Here is a 20043-nt window from a genome sequence, read left to right on the forward strand (position 1 = left end):
AGCTAACCAAATTCTGCACTGTGATTGAACTTGGATGATTGAACTGTCAGGCCCCAAAAGGGATGCAAACTAACTTGAATATTGAATTTTTAACTTCATATTCCTATGCTTGAATTTAACTTTAAACATAACTTTCGTAAATATGTCAGTAATTTTTCTTTTTTTTTGTATTTGTGGAAGGATTCTTTATTTGCCTGAGTTATGCTGGTATTATGTAGATCACCATGTTTTATGATGTTAATTATATTCATCTCTTGTTCTAGGACATAGTAAGAGCTAACATCTGCCTATGGACCTGACTTAAAATTGTGGGGGTTTTAGAATTAGGTTGCAGAAACACTAAAAACTAAACATGAAATAATTTAAACAGATTTTTTTTTTAATTGTTCTTTGGTTTGGTTGGGTTTGACCTGCATATCAGTGAAAACTTACAATTCCTAATCTTGTGCTAGCAAGCTTGACAAATTGCTTTAAAAAGAGGTTGGCAATGTAATCCACGAGTTTATCCACTTAGGACTTCGGGACATGATAGTGTAGCGGACTAGTGCCATTACAGGAGAATAACTGACTGTGTAGTGGCGGTAAATACCCGGCGGTGTGTGCACGGCGCTGAAGCTGCTGTTGCTGCGGCACAGCCGGGCTGCAAATCGTATCGCTTGAATAAACTGCGACTCGAAGCTTTTCTGGCATTAAATACGGACGGTGTTTGTCGTGATCTCACCTGGCTCCCGCTGCGTTTGGCGGGGGGGAGCGGAGCGGGGAGGGCGGAGCGGCCGCACCGGCCCCGCGCTGCCCCGGGGAGGTCCGGCCCTGCGGGGTCCCGCTGGGGAGCTCGGTCCCGCTGGGGAGCTCGGTCCCGCTGGGGAGCTCGGTCCCGCGGGTCCCGGCGGGGGCGGGCCCGGTGCCAGGGCGGTGCCGCCGTGACCCCGCATGTCCCGCCCTCCGCCGGCACAGGCGCGGCCATGGCGGCGGAGCGGGACCGGGAGCTGCTCTTCTACCGGCGGCTGCCCAAAGCGGTGAGCGGCGGGGGGGCGGCCGGTCCCGGGCCCTCCCTGCGGCGGCCTCGGGCCTGGCCCCGGCCCCGGGCTCGGGCGGGAGGGGGGCGGCGGGGCCGGGGCTGGCGGAGCACCCACGCTGCGGGCGGGCGGGCGGACACACAGACACGGACAGACCCTTGCTGCTGCTGGCTCGGGGGTTTTTCCCCAACGCGCATTTTCTGAGGCCCTTCACCCCACAGGAAAGTGTGTTTGCCCTGTCCAGCTTGTTTACAGACCTCAGCGACTAATCCCACCTAAATCAGTTGTGCGCGATCTTCGTTTTATCTTTTTGTCCTCTTCCCTCCAGTCTGGCCTAAAAAGTCTGGCTCAGATAACGCTATTTTTTCCATGTCCCAAGGGTGTGCCTTACTTAGGGCATATCTGTGCAAGCCTTGCCTGCGGGTGCGTGCGGATTTATCGGGGCTCCCGTGCCGCGCTTGCAAAAGCCGATGGCATGTCCTGCAGGGCAGAACCTGCACGATCAAACCCGCCTCAGACCACACCATCCTCGTATTCCCGTGCTCCTTTTAAGTAAGTCGTTTTTCAGGGTGTATTGTTAACGTCTGAGAGAATTCTGTGAGGTGTTTCAATTGTAAGTCTGTGAAAAATGTAAGGTAGTCGCAGCACTGTGTTATCTGGCTCGGTTTCCTGAAGCAGTAAGAAGCCACAGCTCCTGGTGCTTAGCTGGAGTTACAATTTCAACATGTTTTCCAGTGAGAGACATGAAGAGATATTTCTCCAGTTTTTCTTTTCTTAGTGAGAGGAATGTGTACAGGGGGATGAAGGGGTAGGTAGCAAAGCAGATGCCTTGCAGATACCTTTTGAATGGATTGGGAGGGCACTAGGGAGTGTTCTGTATGTCAGGAGCGAGGAGGTAAGAAGGAGCAAAGGTGAAGTGCAGAATGGAGCTGAGGATCATAGATTTGGAGCCCAAAGTCAGGCTGTCCACAGGCAGGCAGAAAGAAGCCTCAGGCAAAGGAGTGCAGTTGCTGTTCATGGCAGCATCTTGCTGCACTTCTGGTGTGAGTTGAAACTTCAAAGTATGAACGAAAGAAAGGTGAGTGAACATACACTTGTAACTGTTTTTGAATGGTGCACATGTACATTTAACTTGCAGTAGATGGGGAGAGTTCTTGAATCATTAGTATATTTAATACTGAGGTGGCTGTTAGCTTCCTCACCTTGGCTCACACCACTCCAGCAACTGACAGGAGAGCTCTTTCCTGAGCCAGCTGTGCTTCCATGGAGACCAGTGCCAACAGCAGCCACGGAGAGCAAACAAACAGGGCAGTCTCAGCTGAACTTGCAAAAACGTGAGGAAATTATTATTAGCCAAACACAGAGATAACTGTTATTTTATTTTCCCTCTCGGAGTGAAATATTGGTGTAGGGTTCAAGAATAGCAGTACAAACAAGATGCAGAAGCCATCTTTTTCACAGTCCATAGGATTTTTTTTCCCTAGGAACTGCATGCTCATTTGAATGGCTGTATCAGTTCTGCCACCATGAAGAAGCTCATGGCCCAGAAGCCAAACCTTCAGATCCAGAATGGAATGACTGTGATTGACAAAGGAAAGAAAAGAACCTTAGAGGAGTGAGTATGCACGTGTGTGTGATTTACTGAGGGTTTTTTTAAGTTGAAAACAGAGAAATGTGTGGCCTTATACACTGATTACAGAAAATAAATTTCAAATTTCATAGTGTAATTGTTAGATATTTTTGATACTTGTATCTACAGAATAACTTCTTAGGTGCTTGCAGACTAAAAGGAAATCTCATGTAATTAATTCCATCTTTAAAGGATTGAAATTTTTTACTTACACCATATGCTTTTCAGAGAAAATTGACTCACAGAGTTTCCTTTTTTTTGGAAACTTCATGTTTTCCTTTGCACTTCAAAAAGCTTTATGATAATAGTAATAACAACAACTTTTGTTGCAAATGCTTTGTTAGCATCTAAAATCAGAAAGTGCTGTTCAGATGGTCTTTTTGTTTCAAGCTGCAGGCTGGTTAATTGACCCTACTGAGCTTGTGTTTTCAGAGGGTAGATTTTTTTTTTTCGGAATACTCATTCAATGTTTGTTCATTTAACTTTTTATTTTAGATGTTTTCAGATGTTTCAGATCATCTATCAGGTTACCACTAGGACTGAAGATATTTTACTGGTAAGTTAAATAAAAGTTCATTTAAAAAAAGCTGGATTAAGAGCACTGGGTTCCCAGTAGCAACATCAACTGGAGGTCAGAATAATTATTGTAAAACTAATTTAGAAACTCAGGATTTCATATAACTTCTACACTTAATTTTTGTTAAAGCAATGGACTTTCAATATGGTGATCGTTACAACCGCTCAGGTGCTTGGACTGATAATGCCTTAAAAACATCATGTTGCTCGTTACCAGAGTTTTGATTTACTGTAGATTCCTGTTCCTTTGGTTCATTAGGTACCAGACCAACAGAACAACTGCCCTTTGTTCACCTCAGGTCACAGAGCTGCCAAGGAGAGCTGCTGTGTGATCCAGGCAGGGAGCAGGCAGTGGTGTGGTGTCCTCTTCTTGCCCCCTGTGAAGGGCCTGTGAGAGCCTGTTAAACATAGAGATGCAGAGCTGGGCAGGGCCTTGTGACTGCACCACACTGCACTGAGGGGGATCCCTGTTCAGACCAGGAAATTCTCATTCCTCCTAACTGTCCTCGGTTTCCCTGAGGGAGTGGAATGTGCCCTCTGTGGGGTGGGATTCCCAGAAATGGAAGGTACTAAAAACACATCAGGGACTGACAATGTTGCAAGTGTTTCACAACAAACAATAAGTGAGTCTTCTAGTTCTAAAGGAAAATATAAACAATTATAAGCATTACTTTCCTGATGTTGAATACACTGTTACTTAATCAGATAACTAAAGATGTCATTAAAGAATTTGCTGATGATGGTGTCAAGTATCTGGAATTGAGGAGCACTCCAAGAGAAGTAAAGTCCACAGGTACAGTCTGTTCTTGTTTTCAATTTGTAAGCTTGATGCCTTATAAAACTTAGTTAAAGACTATGTTAATAACAAGTAAAGTCAAATTTAGTTGGCTCAATAAAAAATACATATTTTAAATATGAAACCAAAGATTTAACCATGTAAAAGCGTGTTACTTTACCATTAGATTTTTGAGGACAAAATGTGTTGGCTATAATTCTACTACCCAAGAGTTTGGGTTATTATTTGCTTGATTATGACATCTGAGTCTGCTAATATTTTTAAGAGCTGACCTATTTTATTTTTATTACTTTATTTTTTGCTTTGTTTTAGATACGGTTTAATACAAACATGTAAGAGAAGTCCTGTTTTGACTCTGTGGTTCACACAAAGTTGTTTTCAATTCTCCAGGTGCTTAGGAGGAGGTTTAGTTCAAATGTATGCTTCACAGTAAAGCTATATTTGCAGCTAGAATTAGAATTATATGGATTAGAAGACTGTGGAGTAAAATCAAGGAGGCTAGAGAGCTGAGTCTGCAGTATAATGAAATGAATTAAAATATGTTTGTTCCAAATGTGTGTATGCGTTTGTAGGTATGACCAGAAGGATGTATGTTGAAACTGTACTTGAGGGTATAAAGCAGTGTCAAGAGGAAGGCTTGGATATAGATGTAAGGTAAATAAACCATGTGGAGTACCTCTTTTCCAAGGTTCTGTGTATTCTGATGCTTGGTCATGTTTGCAGAGAGGTTTAAAAGCCATCAGTGTAGGAGAGAAAGTTGTTTTTAGACTAGATTACATGGAGTGGAAACAGGTAATACATATGAGAACCTGAATTTTTATCTTTTTTACTGCTAGAGAAGGAAATTGTATGTAAAGCTTCTCAGCTTTATGCCTGTCCATTCTCTGCAAGATTTTCAGGAAAAGCAGTGTTTTTCATGGAATTTGCATTAAAGGTTCCTTTTTATAGCCTAGATTCACTGCAGAGATTTTGCTTGATTAGCTGCACAAGCAGCCTGCTGTAAAGGAGAGCTGGTCCTGACCAGTAGATAAGTTTCAGAAGGTGTCAGTGGCTGCTTGGAGGTGGTCTGCTCACCTGTCTCTTAGAGTCTCAGCAGCAACCCTTACCAGATTTTTTTGTGGAAGCTGAAGAATTCTCATCATTCATGTGTGCTATTGCCTGTCACAGGCCAACCTATTTATCTATTTGTGTCCCCCTGCACTTTGGTACCTTCATTCCTTTTAGTAGTTTCCTATACAAATAGTTTTTATACTCAACCATGGAGGATGTGAAGTGCCATTTTTGTTGGTATCAGATCTGTTGAGCTCCTGATATTACAGCTTATATATAATTTAATACATGCATTTCTCTCCCAGGTTGTTAATAGCAATAAACAGAAGAGATGGCCCAGCAGTTGCTAAGGAGATTGTTAAGCTTGCTGAAGAGTTCCTGCTTTCCAGTGATGGGGTTGTAGTAGGACTTGACTTCAGTGGTGATCCCACTGTAAGTTTTTGGTTCATTTTGGTCTGTTCTTGAAGATAAACATGTACTGTGGCATAAGAGCAAGCAATTCTAACCATGCTTTGTTCCTACAAGTTTTTGCCCAATGTTGTTGCTAGTTGGAATTGTTGTCTTGCTACCAGGTTAATCCCTGTTGCTGTAAGGGGCAAATACTCTAACAAAAAAACCATAGATTAATATGTGACTCTGAGAAAAGAGCCACTGAATAGCAGTGTTTGTCTGGTATGTGTCTAACTGAGTTGCCCCAGCCAGATTGGCTGGGTGGAGGCAAGTTGATACTGGTTTCAATTTTGCTTAGCTGCACCAAATGCTTATTGCATAATTGGAAAGCAAAACCGTTTGAGGACAGCTGTGGAATAACTCAGGGTGGGAGCTGTATAAAAGGTATCAAAAATCAAGACAGTTGGCTTTAAGTCATGGGCATCATCTGAGCTACTGATGTTTGCCTCGTTTGTCTGAGTTGGCAGAAGGCTGTGTGCCTTCCTGCATTCATTCCAAGTGAAGTAATGGGAAAAGAGAAATATTCAATGTAACTGTATTTGAATGAAGTATTTTGGTAGTTTCTCAATTATGGCAATGGCGGGGGTTTTGTCAAATAAGCTCTAGAACGGTGATGTGTTTCTGTCTTCCAGGCAGGACACGGTCAGGATTTTTTGGAGCCACTCTCAGAAGCAAAAAAAGCAGGTCTAAAGCTGGCATTGCATCTTTCTGAGGTAAAAGTTTTCCTTATTTTCGTGCCTCTCTGTAATTCCCACTTCAGGAAAAGCTTGATGAAACTAAATCACCTTTTGTATGTTTGGAACTTCTCAGGCCAAAGTATTAATGGTTTGGGACATTTGACAAGAGAGAAGAAAACAAGGAGAAATCTTCAACAATCTGTTGCGAATCAGAACAGTCAAATTATTGCTTCCTGTGCTGTATTGGGGGGTTAGGTGTTGAAATTGAAATTAGTAACATTCTAAGAGACCCACTGTTTTCTTCCTGGTATTTTACTGTAAATCTTGTATAATGAAATCTGTGCAGTTTCATGAGTAGTGAGCTCTGTTAGCTTTGCTTGTATTAGTAGAGAGTTGGGCTTTGCCATACAATCTGCTGAAGTGGTGACTGGAGTTTACTCTGACAAATCTGATAAATCCTGAAGATAGTTTTATTTTTTTCAGGAAATTAAGCCGGACATAGGATGTCACAGGCCTATTTATACTTGTTCCTATTTCACTAACACTTTCTTTTGGATAAGAGATGCTGTAAAAAAAGAACTGGAAGTCCACTGCAATTATTTAATATGCTGCTTTACACTGCCTTGACAGAATGTAAAATATTTCCCCTCTAGATTCCTAATAAGGAAGAGGAGACCAAAATTCTCCTGGGCCTGCCTCCTGACAGAATTGGACATGGAACATTTCTCAACTCCACAGCAGCAGGTTCAGAAGAGTTAGTGTCAATTGTTCGACAGAACCGGATACCAATTGGTAAGGAAAAAAATATTTACAATGGCTCAGTCTCTAGATTTCAGAATGGCACATGGACTGCTGATCCAGGGACTCCAGTTTGTCTTGGACCAGACGTGGCTTAGGCAAACATGGCAGTGGGAATTGCCCTCAAGGTACACTCATAATGCTTTGGGGATTTTTGATGTGTTTGTGGCAGCAGACAATTGATGTCTCAGATGAAAACAAAACTGAATTATAACTTACAGTTACTGTGCAAGACTGTGGTGATTCTGTATCTGGTCTGCAAGCTCCCAAATTTTGTACCCTGTAGAAATTGATTACTAAACTTTCCTCAGAAGAAGTTACCAAAGAAGCAGTTAGAAAATAGAGGAAACAACAGTAGCTGACTTTAATTTTTATTCAGGAACAGAAATAAGTCAATTAACATGTCAAAAACATGTCTCTCATTTTGATATATATCCTAATTTCTTTTTTTTTTTCTTCCATAGAACTTTGCATGACATCAAACATAAAATCTCAGACGGTGCCTTCCTGTGACAAACACCATTTTGGATACTGGTACAGCATGGGCCATCCCGCAGTGCTCTGTGTAAGTTTTTTGATTTTAACCATGTATTTAGGCAAAGAGCCAAACTAATGTGAAGTTGGAGAAGCGTTTCTCCTTTAATGGATCGGAGCTGACTTACAGTTTCTGACCTTGTAGCAAATCATTCACTTTGAGGAAATCAGAATGTTCAGTTTGAGAAATGCTGGTAATACAAATGGGAATTGATAGTACTTCTCTTGGTTCTGTTGTAAAGCCAGGTCTTGTTTTTCTGTGTGGATAAGATGATCAGCTATACGTGCAATGACCTTCATAGCTGTTTGCATACTGACAGGTTTCTCCTAAAACACAGGGTCCAGTGCTTGCACATAACACTTGTGTGTACCAGGGGGTCCACTGTGTTGGGTGAGAGTTCTTGTGTTCTCTTCACAGCTCGTTAAAGTCCTTAAACACTGAGGTGCCAAGTACTTGTGCTGCGGGATTTTACTATCATCCTATTGGTTTAACCCCCATAATCTGTAGCATTGTTCAAGTGTGTGTATAAAAATATAATAGCATTGTGCTTATGTTTAAAATAAGCCTCAATCCTTTATTGTCTAAAGGGTCAGAGAGTTTCTTCCTTGAAGATGTGGAACACAGAGTATGCTCTAGTTCCCAGATCTAAGGAAAGGGAAAAGAGGAATAAGGAGACCTGCACATAGCTTGAATGTATGCAGCATTTGATAGCCATCTTTCTAGCAATTTTAGTAGGGAATCCTATTTTCTTGATAAATTATGCCGTCATTTTAAGAAGTTTTTGTTTATGTTTGAATAGTTAATTCATTTTGAGTGAAAATAGAGCAAATAGAGATGAAATAATTATGCACGGATGAAAGAACCGTGGAATAAAATGTGAGATGGGAAGATAAAACTGGTTTGTATGTATAGAAAAAGACTTCTTTTCATGTAGAGGAACTAATTTAACCTTTTTTTTTCTTTTCTTTCACTGTAACTCCAGACTGATGATAAAGGCGTCTTTGCAACCGAACTATCACAAGAATATGAGCTGGTTGCAAAAACATTTAATTTGACTCGATCACAGATGTGGGATCTTTCCTATGAGTCAATCAACTATATTTTTGCTCCAAATGCAGTGAAATCCAAGCTCAGGGAACAATGGTGCAAACTGAAGCCAGCTCTGTTTGATTAATCAGACTGTTGTTCTAAACAGCTCGGGTGTAGTAGGTGAGTTAATAAGCATTTTTTACTGAAGTCCCCAGCTTTTTTCAGACTTCAGGGTTATAAACCCAGCCATAAACTGCTTGTGCAAAATGAAGATGATGGGAATGTATCCGTTGTTGGTGGGGACAGAAGTAAATGTTCTTTTATAGTTGGGAGTGGCTCTCAACCAGTGACCAAAACTCCAAATGCATTGTCACGTTGTTTCTTGTCAGCTGATATGACATTTTAAAAAAATACTTAGTTGAAATATGTCATTATAATATCAATATTTGAGAGCTGGAACAAAATGAAGGCACAGCTGTTGGTGTTTCAAGTGTCTCTGTTGGCAGCGTTTCCCCAAGCAGTTTGGATGTGTGGTGTGTATATCTGGGGGTTGTACTGTTTTCAGGTTTTGAGCAGTTGGTTGAATGTGAAGACAGAAACAAACTCAGGGAGAATGAAATATTTGTCCCAAAGGAATTTAATATTTTCTCTGTTTTTATTGCTGTACATGTATGACTGAAGGCTGCTGTGGACTGTGTGGCACATGGTGGTGTTCAGGCAGTTGAGAATCGTGAACGCCTTCGGTACCTGAGCTACTTGTGCAAAGTGGTCTCGTTCTTAAAATGCTTTTTAGAGTTGCTGTTTGTTGTGTAAAGAAAAAAAAAAAGGCAATAAAAATATCTTCAACCTCCGTGTTTTTGAAAGCACCCCTTCGAGGCGTGGATGTGAGGCGTGGATGTGAGGCGTGGATGTGAGGCGTGGATGTGAGGCGTGGATGTGAGGCGTGGATGTGAGTGTTTGAGCTCTGCAGAAGAGAAGCAGGATTCCCTGGGGGCGAGTCCCTGGAGCAGACGAGCTGCCTGCCAGCCACAAAACTGCAGCCAGGGCTCCCTGCCTCGGGCAGCCACAGGGTTCACTGTGCCCTCTCTGTGCACTTGGCGTGTGTTTGGGTGCTGAGGGTTCAGAATGTCTCTGAACATGCACATGCAGCAGTATCCAACACTGGGCACTGCTGGCTAGTGCAGGAAGTACCTGGAGAGAAGGTGTTTCCTACCTACAGTCCTTTTACATTGATTCATTAAACATCAAACGTTCTGGGCTCCATGAGGAATATTGAATGTGTGTCTAATGATACAAAAGCTGTTCATAATACAGTCAGCATAACATAGCTCTGGCTCCTAAGTGGCAATAAGGCTGGGGAGGAGGATAGCAAAGAAGTTGGTATGTCTGTGTGTCTACTGGAGGTTTCCACAGAATGTTTTCCAAGCAGAAAACATCTCCCTTTTGGAGATGCAGGGAAATTATGTGGAGCAGAGCTATGGGTTTATATATTATCTGAACCAGAATAAGACCATATGTTGACTTTTTCTCTATAAGCAGTACTTTAAATTACTTTCCAAGTAGTTTCACTGGTCACCTTATCAGTTGCTGTTTGATCACGTTTGTCTGTATTTTCTGTTAGCAAAAATAATTACCATGATAAGTGTATTTTTTTCTTTCTTATTGAAAGCTCTCTAAAGACAGGTGGAGCAGCTTTCTGGAATTTTATAGTTAAGTATATGTTAATCATCTCAAATAAGATGGCATTCTCATATAAGTTTAAAGTATTTCATAGCTCATGGCCTTCTAATAACTCTTCAGTAACACAGTATTTGCTTTATTATTGAAGAAAAACTGTAGACTTATTTATTTACTAAGGAGTCATCCTCAGTGTTCATTGTATCACGTGTAAAATTTTCTAAAGCAAAATAAGACTCATCATTAGTGTCCGAGACTTTTAGTTCCAAACTGTTGGTGTTATATGGAAGTAAATTGGATTTTTAAGGTTGTCATGTGGAATGTGACATGTAGAAGTGTTAATTCCAAGAGCATAGCCCAGGTATATGCTGATATTTTCAACTTCCTTGTTTTTCTGCAAGTATGCAATGTCTTACAGACTTTTTAACAACATGGATTATTACATATAATTCCCAATATTTCCATTTGATTTACTTCTGTGTGTCTTCACGATACTGCCTTCCATCAGCTGTAGTGCTGCCCCCAGATAGTTTGGTACACCATGGCACATGGATGCTGCACAGTTTCATAATTAAAAACAACCAACTTCCCTGATTATTCATGACACAAGCATTTGGACTGAACCAGTGCAGTTGTATGTAATCTGGAGTTCTGGAATCCCTCTTCTGAAGATTTACCTTGTCACTCAGATATTTGCAGGTGTGCTGGTGATTTAAAAAAACACCACTTTGTGTTCAGTAGTATTTATAATGTCTTGGTAATGGGAGTCAGGAGGTAACTTGGAGGATTCCATTTGTGTGCAGTAAAAGAACCAGGAATGTATGTGGGTGGCTGAAGAATCAGAATCAGGATTCCTGTACATACGACTCTCACTGTTACTGAGGTTATTTACAGTGCAGAAGTGTTATGCTTAGGAAACTGGACAGGATGTGGACTTTTGGAATGAAGAATCACCATCTGATGAGACCTTTGTCATGCACAGTTCCCAAGCTGTTCCTTAGAACCTGAAACCCTCTTACTGTCTCTGGGCTAGTTTTCCAGAGTTTAACTTAAAATTTTAAGTAAAACTGCAGTTTCTTTCTTTGGTTTCAGGTAGGATTATAGTTAATTTTAACACTTCTTGCTGAGCCTGCTTGTTAAATCCCAAGTTAGCAGTGACCACTGTTTAGTTTATAATATTATATAAAAATGACTGTGACACACAGTCACAGTGAAGCATCACCACACAATTAACCATCAGTAGTGGGGGAGAGGACTTTTTTTCCTTGAATACAATGGAAATTTTGAGTAACTACTACTAGAATTACACGGTATAAGATGAGGTTTAAGTTATCTATTCAGGTGCCACTCAACTTATTTTTAAAGTAAACAAAATAGATCTAGACTGAGTTAATATTTTTGTTTATTTCCATCTGATTATATGAGAGAACACTTACAGAGCAGTCTCCAATGCTCAGTCTTTACTCACATCACATGAAAATACACACTGGTCCTACTAAAAAATACTGCTTTGGCAATGTACATGAGAACAACTGCTCGCTGTGGTGTAACTTTCTCAGTTCCTTTTGAGGCAAACACAGAAAGTCTTCAAAACCTCAGCTCCTTATGATGAGACTGGTAACATACCACCCTTCTCATAATGCAGCCACTAAACTGTAAGTATTTACACACTGCTCTTCAGGATCCCAACTCTGCAAGTGATGTAGTACATGAATGATTTATAGGTCTGTTTGGATGTTTAGGCATTTCAAAATAATACATTAAAGGAATGGATGCAGGTAAGGGCAGTGCACTAGCGAAGCGATTCAGCTGATTAAAAGGCTGGCACGTCCATCCTGTGAGGCCTAGAGAGCAGGTCAGACTGGAGAGGAGAGGGCTCTGGGGCCAGATCTCATCAGTGTTTTTAAACACCTGATGGGAAGCAGTAAAGAACACGGAACTAGGCCCTTCTCAGCAATACCCAGTAACGGGAAAAGGGGCACAAACTGGAACATAGAAATTGCACCTGAATGTAAAGAAACACTTTTGTGGTTGTACATGGAAACATATCACCCGAACAGGCAGGGAAGTCTCTGTCTTCACAGATGCTCAAACTGCTCAGTGACTTCTTGTAGCTTGAGACAAGGAGGTGGACTGGGCAATCTCCAGAGATGCCTTCCAACCTCACATGTTCTGTGGAGAAAATATCCAAATATACAAATGATAAAGTTTCTATATGAATACAAAAGCTTGTAAAATTAAATACTGACTTAACTCAGTCACTGAAGTGACAATTTTTCACCAGGCTTGGTCACCAACCAGCAGTTGGCTGACTTGTGAGCCTGTTTTTAAAGAAGAGTTTATTCACTCTTCATAGCCTTCCTTCTTTCACAGCCATTGTGGAATCCCTTGGTGCCATCAGGACCTTTAGGCAGCCTCAGTACCCCTACAGGGAGACCGTCTGCATTTTGTATTTTCCTAACCAACATGGGACTGCTGCTGGAACTCTTCTCTTGTGTGAGAGTTTGGGCTTTCCTTCTTTGTACCCAGGGGCTCCCAGAAGGGGTGATGCTGCTATCCGAGGAATAATCTGTACACTTCCGTGGAATTTCAGGGCTGGTGCTTGGGTTAAGTTTACTGTCTTCAGCCAGCGGAGATTTTTTTGTTACTTTCCTCAGTGAAGATGGACTGTTCCAAGGACTTGATCTGGGTGACACATTAGGACTCAAATGGTTATTTGGATGAATGATGGGGCTCAAATTACTCGCAGTGTTTGCTGCAGTACGTTTGCGCCCTGACAGTGGGGATGTGGGATTGCTCTCTGGGTCAGAAGAGCTGTTTGCCGAAGATTCATCACCAACAAACTGAAGTTCCTCCACTCTCTTATTAAGGGATCGAGTCTTCTTAAGACTCTTGCTGGAATCTTCATCGTGGTTCTTGTCTTTGGGAACTTTTTTCTTTGGCGGTTTCATTCCTATGAGGACAACTTTCATGCCAGTCTCTCTCTTTTCGGTGCACATTGAATCATGAGCACGTATGGCAGCATCTACTTCTTCAAATTCTATAATTGCACATTCCTGAGTTCCCAGCTGGGTGTACCGGTTGCTGACCCTCCTGATATCAGGTGGTAGGTCCCTGCCAGGCTTGAGAATACGAACTGATGAAATGACACCAAAAGTTACAAAGGCTTTGAGGAGATGCTCCATTATCCTTTCTTGCATGCATCCGTTTTCTTGCTTATTGAGAGCCTGCAGCTCAGAAATCATGTGGATGTCATACACCAGCAGCATCCTGGTAGGGACGTTTTCACTTGGAAACAGTGGAACTGGAGTCTTCCTTCGAACCTTTTTGTTGTCACCGTTGAGCTCAAGAGTGCCCGAGTACTTCAGTGCGTAGGCCGTGGTTCTCCAGTCACGGGTCAGGTGTTTCACCTTGGAGACAGACACAGGTTAAACACCACAACTGATCAAACCCACTCGGGTTTGATTACAGAATTTTAAGGCAGATGCAGTGTGCAAACAGAAAGAGGGATTTAAGTTTCATGTAGCAGACTTGGTGAAAAAGTAAACCGTTTTCCTGCTCTAATGGGCCTCAGTGAGCTCCTGTAAAGCTCATGGCCTGTTGAATCTAATGGAAACAGGAACTGACACTAAAGCTCAAACTGGAAATCGTTACTGTATCTGAAAGCCTGCTCAAGGGATGCTTGGTCATTCCACATGTAGGTCTGAACCACGATCAGAATGTGTGTTCTTCTGGCAGGTTTATTTCGTTAAATTTGCCAAACAAGAAGTTTTGTCAAGTTTAGGACTTCATTGTCTTGAACTGTTTTTCCTCCCTCAAAACTCTCGGCTTAAAAAAACCCCCAAACTTCTCCATTTCCTTTAAGTGGTTTATCTGTCACCAATATAATCTGTTTGAAGTGGTCTGAAGAAGCCAGGAGTGCCTCAGCTTCTAGACTGAAAAACTCTGCAAACTGTTAGGTGTAGAATCTTGACGAAGTATTTCTGTTGCAATTTTAGAAATTGGTTACATACACATATTTACATTGGTGTTCCTAATTTAAGGAAAAATAATAGAACTCATCTCACCTTTAAGTGACTTCAGTTATCAGTTACTTTATACTACTCTTAATTTTTGGATCTTCATACAACTGCAAAGATCAGATTCACCATCCCTTCTCAGAGACAGGAATACAACTTTACCAGGATTACTCAGCTGCTCATGCATAGTTGACATAAAAAAATCATTTTATCTGATGTCCCAGGTGCTATGTCCTCCTCTCTCCCAGAATGATAATTTAAAAGCATACATGTTTTTAAGCCTATGACTTCCCTAGCCAATCATGAAGGAGTTCAGCTATTAAAGTTCTAGATGAGAACAAACCTAACCATCGCAGCAAAACAAAATCAACCCCTTAGAGAGGCAGATAGAGACTGTAAAATCACCTCTATAAAATGTAATTTTCATCTCTCTTAATGTTTTTAGATGCATCAGGCTTACATGAGGCACTTGAAGTCTTAAAAAGTTAGCTTACCTTCTTAAAAGAAGTGAGGAGTTTAACACTGACATAGCCCATCTTGTTTCTTCTCACATGTTTCAGGAGGAAGGCGTCTTTCTCAAGGTTCTCATCTGAGAAGTAATATTCAATCTGTGCTATTAATTTCTGGATCAGGTCATTTTCTGGTGGTTTCCAGTTCTGCTCAGAGTCGTCATCATTTTCCCCACCACTGGAAAATAATTAAATCATTTTTATCAACAGATCATCTTATATTAGTGGATTCAAATAGTCTTTCAAAATGAAAAGACATGACCACTTTACCCATTGGTATTGCTGCTTCCAACTTACTTTATATGTGGGCACTGAACAGTTACCACCCATCCATCTGGGACAGCTGGCCAGCTCAGAGGAGGAAGCTTTTCAGTCAGCATAAGGAGTCAAGTTCCTGAGCTCATCCCCAAGGCTGATCTCAGTGCAGAATAAGCAGACATACACACTAACCTGTTGAAAACACTCTGCCAACTCAAATCCTCCACCAAAACACGAAATGAAGGTGCACAGGTACGTGGTACCATACAAAGCTCCTCCAGTGACAATGTTTTATTTTTTAGTAGGAAGCTATTAAACATAGGCTTGACCTTTATGTGCTTCCTGGCTCACGTGTCTGAGGATGAATATCCCAACGTGATGCAGTCATGATTTCTCAAGCCTTTTACCTGCATGAATGCAGGAGCAGGAATCCAAAGAGTAAGCAGGACTGACAGGAGTGTTGCACTTTCAACAGGTCACTTCCAGAGTGACAGAGTAACATAACCAGCAGTTTTCCATAAGGGCTTTTGTATGTAAGTGTGGTAGCGGCTCATGTATCTCAGGAAGTCATTCTCATTTTTTCTCTCCTTCCCATCATACTGACTAGGTATCTGTGCAAAATGGAGCACTACTGGGCATCCTATCCCAAAAGAGATACTGCAACCATGGGTTCAAGATGAACTCCTTGCCACACACAGTTACAGCACATGTTTGTTGCTGAAATAGCAATTTAAATGCTCATTTCCATCTAGAATTGAGGCAAACGGCTCAGCCACAGGTGACTGTAATGCACAAGCCCGTCTTAAGCCAGACTAATTTTTTAAGCTGTTAGCAGTCCATTTTTGTTATGGCACCATCATGAAAGTTTCTGTTAAAAAAATAAAATCACCCACTAAGTACCTTAGATCCTATAAATCATGTGTTACTTCGGTCTCCCACATACCTCACCAACAAAAAAGGAGGAGCCATGCATTTGCCCAAAATTTTCTTAAATGGCTTTTGCAGAGCTTGTGAAATCACTATGAAAGGGAGCAGGCATCACACTGGAGTCCCCTGAGGCTGATCTGGCAGGGAGGATGCAGCCTTGCTGAGTCACCCTGCCTTGAGGCAGCTCTGTCCTGGAGATGAACTGGAGGCTGTGAGCGCAGCACTGCCTCGGCAGATGCTCGTTTTATGTCTGAAGGTCATGTTTAGGTCAGTGGGCTCTGCACAGGGACCATACCCCCACCTGTGAGGGCTACAGCAGTTCTCTGGGACCTGGCTGTTTGAAGCTTCCAGTCCATTTACTTCTCATGGCTCTTCTAGGGGTAGAGCCCTTCCCAAATGTTCGTTCCCGAAGCCTAGCCATGATGACATCATGGCACGTATGTGGATACTTGTATGATCCGAGAAGTCCCACTGCTAAAATCTCCCTAGTCATTAATGGGGTACAGTTCAAAGGAAGGGTGAGAGAGCAAGAAAAAGAATTTACTTGGCAATGCCAGAAGTAGAGGATAATAGATGAAGTTATGATTAGGATGGTAAAAAATATTCGATGACCAGCTGTGGGTGCTGGTTTCAGAAGGAAGAAAACACCAGTGCTGTTTATTTTTCATTACTGATATTCCCTTACCCCACTACTCATTCTTCATTCATTAGCAATTCAGAATTAGTGTCAACACAAGAAACTTGGAACATTTCAGCCTTTTTGCATATCCACACTCTGCTAGGAAAAGCTTACCTTCAGTTCAGGATGGGGCTGTTTTAGAGAATATATTAGCACAGACATTTGTAGGTGTTTGGATGGAAACAAAAAGGGGCATCATGCCTTAGAAAACAATAAAAATGAACTGCATGTTTGCAATGACTAGTGTTGTTTGCAACACACTGAATCAGAGCAAAACAGGCCTCATTTCACCTCTCACATATTGGTCACAGCCTGACCTATACATGATAGTATTTGGCAGACAGCTCAGCTTTTACAAAATCCCATGGGCTCTTTCAACAGCCCTCGCTAAGTGCTGTATGGAAATGCCACCTACAGCAGATGCAGAAATTTGTAACTAGCTCCATATTAATTCATAGTAGTGATCAACTGGTAGTACCTCTAGGGTATCAACTGTACTACAAAAGTAGATGATAAATCAGTCCCAGTTGACACTGAGAATAAACCAAACCCTAGTAGTTATTCACAATCTTATTTCTTTAATATGCTTATCAAAACAGACAAAAACAATCTTTTAACCTGGTGACTCATCTGGCCATTAGTCACACAAGAAAACATATCTACATAGAGAGCAGATTTGGAGTTTTAAATATCAAGACTCACAAACAGTATATTAACTTGTTTGGATAGTGTCTAGCCTTTTGAAAAGTTTTAGCTGAGTCCCAAATGAATAAAGTATTGTATTAATAAGCAGTATGTGGTAATCTAATTTATGAGTTCCAAAAGTACAATCTCTCCAAGGCAGTGCAAGTCTGTTAACAAAAAAGTGGATACAATACTTGGTGCCTCCTAATGGAACGTGTGGCTGCAGCAATCATTCATTTTAATTTCTGTTGTGAAACATTATCTTTTAGACTGACAACATCATAACAACATTGACCTTTCAAACTCACATTCATCCAAAATAAACTTGAGTAGAAATAGCTTTACTTCATGCACATGAGAACTACCTGTTTATTTTCAACAGTCTGGAGATGGTTCTGAAGCACCTGGCAGCTAAAAGACTGAGGACTGTATGTCACAAATACCCAGAGATTTCCCAAAGAACTGCAAAGCTTGACCACTGGGGAAACAGCTTTCATTTCATAAGTTATAAAACCTAAAAATTGAGGGGGGGGGAAATTCAAATTGTCTGCTAGCTTCAGCTGGAGAATGAGATGGCTCATTCCCAGCAGTTTTAGACCATCACTAATAATTTTCAAAATGCTTGTAAATAATTTCCTATCATATAAATAAGTGGCATTTAAGAGTAGCTATTGTGTTTCAAAGCTTGAAAAAATAACCACCCTTTTTTCTAGTCTAGGCCAGGGCTAGAAGCTCTTACACAAGTAATACTATCACAGATAACAAATGTAAAGAATTTCCCAAAACGAAGAAATCAGTAATTGGAATGCAACACTGTAGACTGCTGTACATATTTTTAAAAATAATAGTTGTATATGATTGTGGAAAAACTAAGCAGACTCAGCTTAAACATCCTAATTGTGCCTAGCTGTGTTCAACTCCTGTTTCTGTAGTATATAGTTGAAAATTTTGGCAGCTGCAAAAAATTCCCCCTCCCCAAGTAGCCCTCTGTAATTTAAAATAATACACTGCAGTTCATTCTGAGTCAGTGCTAGGATATGAAGTTAGAGAATCAATTAGAAACGATAGATCTACAAACAGAATACTGGTTTTCTTGCTACTGTATGTAAATCTTTACATGACAATTTATTACTGCCTCTGTACAGTACATTACTGTACAACGTTAGTACAAATCATAAGATGAACTACAACTAACGAGCATTGTCTCTCTGCAGTTTTCTGGCACAAAAATCCTGGATGTGCCTTTTACTAGTAAGATAATCTGGTAGGCATCAAAGCAATTTCAGGCACCGCTAGTAATTCCTACAACATACTACGGAGTGCAGACAGCACTACTGGCATTATCAAACAGTAAAACGCAGAGTATAAAGTGTCAGTTTTTTCTGCATTCCTAATGGCCTTGATTTTGTGTCTAGTCAGCTTGTTTCCAAGGCCATAACACGGGTCTGTCTGTCCATGTCTTAAATATCTAAGGAGATAACTCTGTCTGTATAATAAAATATCGAGTCCATGCAATAAAAGCCAATCAACCAAAAAAAAAAAAAAAACCCACCCAAAAAAACAACCAAAAAGCACAGCACAACAACTAATCCTCAAAACCCTTTCTGTAAAAGGCAGTGAAGTGGCAGGGGGAAGCCGCGGCCCCGGCAGCTCCCTGGGGGGCGGAGGGGCCGCAGCCCGGGCAGAGCCATCGGTTCCCGGGCAGAGCCAGCGGTTCCCGGGCAGAGCCATGGGTTCCCGGGCAGCTCCCGCCCAGGTGTCTCCTCGCTGGGGGGGTTCCCGTCTCCCACCCGCCCCCTCAGCGTTGCATCAGCCGCGGCCGCTCCGTTACGTGGTGACCGCGGCGGCCCCGCTCCTCGGCCCCGCTCCTCGGCCCCGCACGGCCCCGCCCGGGGCGCCGCCGGACCCCCTGCCCTGCCGCCGGACCCCCTTCCCGGGGGCTCACCTGGAGCGCCCGCACCGCCCCGAGTCCTCCTCGCTGCAGCTGGGGCACAGCGCTCCGCCGCCCCTCTCCTCCTCCTCGTCCTCGTCCTCTTCCTCCTCCGCGGCTGCCTGGACGGCCACTCGGATCTGCACGGGGCCGCTCCCCGCCGCCAGCTCCGGGCCGGCGGCCGCAGCCCCGAGCTCAGCCGGCTCCTGCTGGGCCATGGCCGGGCTCAGCCCGCCGGGGCTGCGACAGCCGCCCTCCGTCCCCTGCTGTCCCCTCCCGTCCCCTCCCGCTGGGGCGGCGCTCCCGGCTCCACTCCCCCGGCGGAGTCGGACCCTCCTCCAGCGGTGCTGTCCCCAGGCCAGCCGGGCGGCTGGAGTGGCCTTCTCGTTGACGACTCCAACGGGATTGCTTTTATTTCATCAGAAGACAACTCGTTCCTCGCCGGAGAGCAACGTCTCAGCTTCTCGTCGCCTGGTACAGCCCTGGGGCTGAGTCGCTGCGCCCCGACCGGAGCGTTGCGTTTTAAGAGATTCAGAAAGGTTTCGCTGGGGTAAGTGTGGTTTTAAATGCCGAGGATGAGATTTGGAAATAAGAAACACGAGTGAACAAGGACATGATTGGATACGTGTTGTTTTTGTAGAGCAGTCTGCTCTATAATTCTGTATGGTACTTACACAGAATAAAAACATTCCCCCTTAAGAACTAATTAAAATAGAGGCCCTTTTTCTGAAACACTTATATACAGTGGTTATTTTGAACTTAAGAATATCGCACTTTCTTTCAGTGGACTGTTTCAGCTACTA

The 20043-nt window shown here is 42.5% G+C and overlaps 2 protein-coding genes across 2 annotated transcripts; one reads left to right on the forward strand and one right to left on the reverse strand.

Annotated features, from left to right (window-relative positions):
• The first annotated feature begins 924 nt into the window (after positions 1–924).
• Positions 925–9407, forward strand: ADAL (adenosine deaminase like). Its single transcript, XM_017827527.1, has 10 exons — positions 925–1016; positions 2501–2631; positions 3142–3202; positions 3928–4015; positions 4591–4672; positions 5374–5500; positions 6151–6231; positions 6849–6987; positions 7458–7558; positions 8511–9407. The coding sequence occupies exons 1-10, from the start codon at positions 963–965 to the stop codon at positions 8700–8702; spliced, it is 1056 nt and encodes a 351-aa protein (XP_017683016.1). The 5' UTR covers positions 925–962; the 3' UTR covers positions 8703–9407.
• Positions 9408–11619: 2212 nt separating this feature from the next.
• On the reverse strand, positions 11620–19473 carry LARP6 (La ribonucleoprotein domain family member 6). Its single transcript, XM_017827526.1, has 4 exons — positions 19256–19473; positions 14748–14940; positions 12582–13644; positions 11620–12406 (listed from the first exon to the last, which is right to left on the reverse strand). Exons 1-4 carry the CDS (start codon positions 19456–19458, stop codon positions 12174–12176), a joined length of 1692 nt encoding a protein of 563 aa, XP_017683015.1. The 5' UTR covers positions 19459–19473; the 3' UTR covers positions 11620–12173.
• Positions 19474–20043: the final 570 nt, after the last annotated feature.

Source organism: Lepidothrix coronata, unplaced genomic scaffold (assembly GCF_001604755.1).
Source record: "Lepidothrix coronata isolate B3197 unplaced genomic scaffold, Lepidothrix_coronata-1.0 Scaffold140, whole genome shotgun sequence".
Lineage (NCBI taxonomy): Eukaryota > Metazoa > Chordata > Aves > Passeriformes > Pipridae > Lepidothrix > Lepidothrix coronata.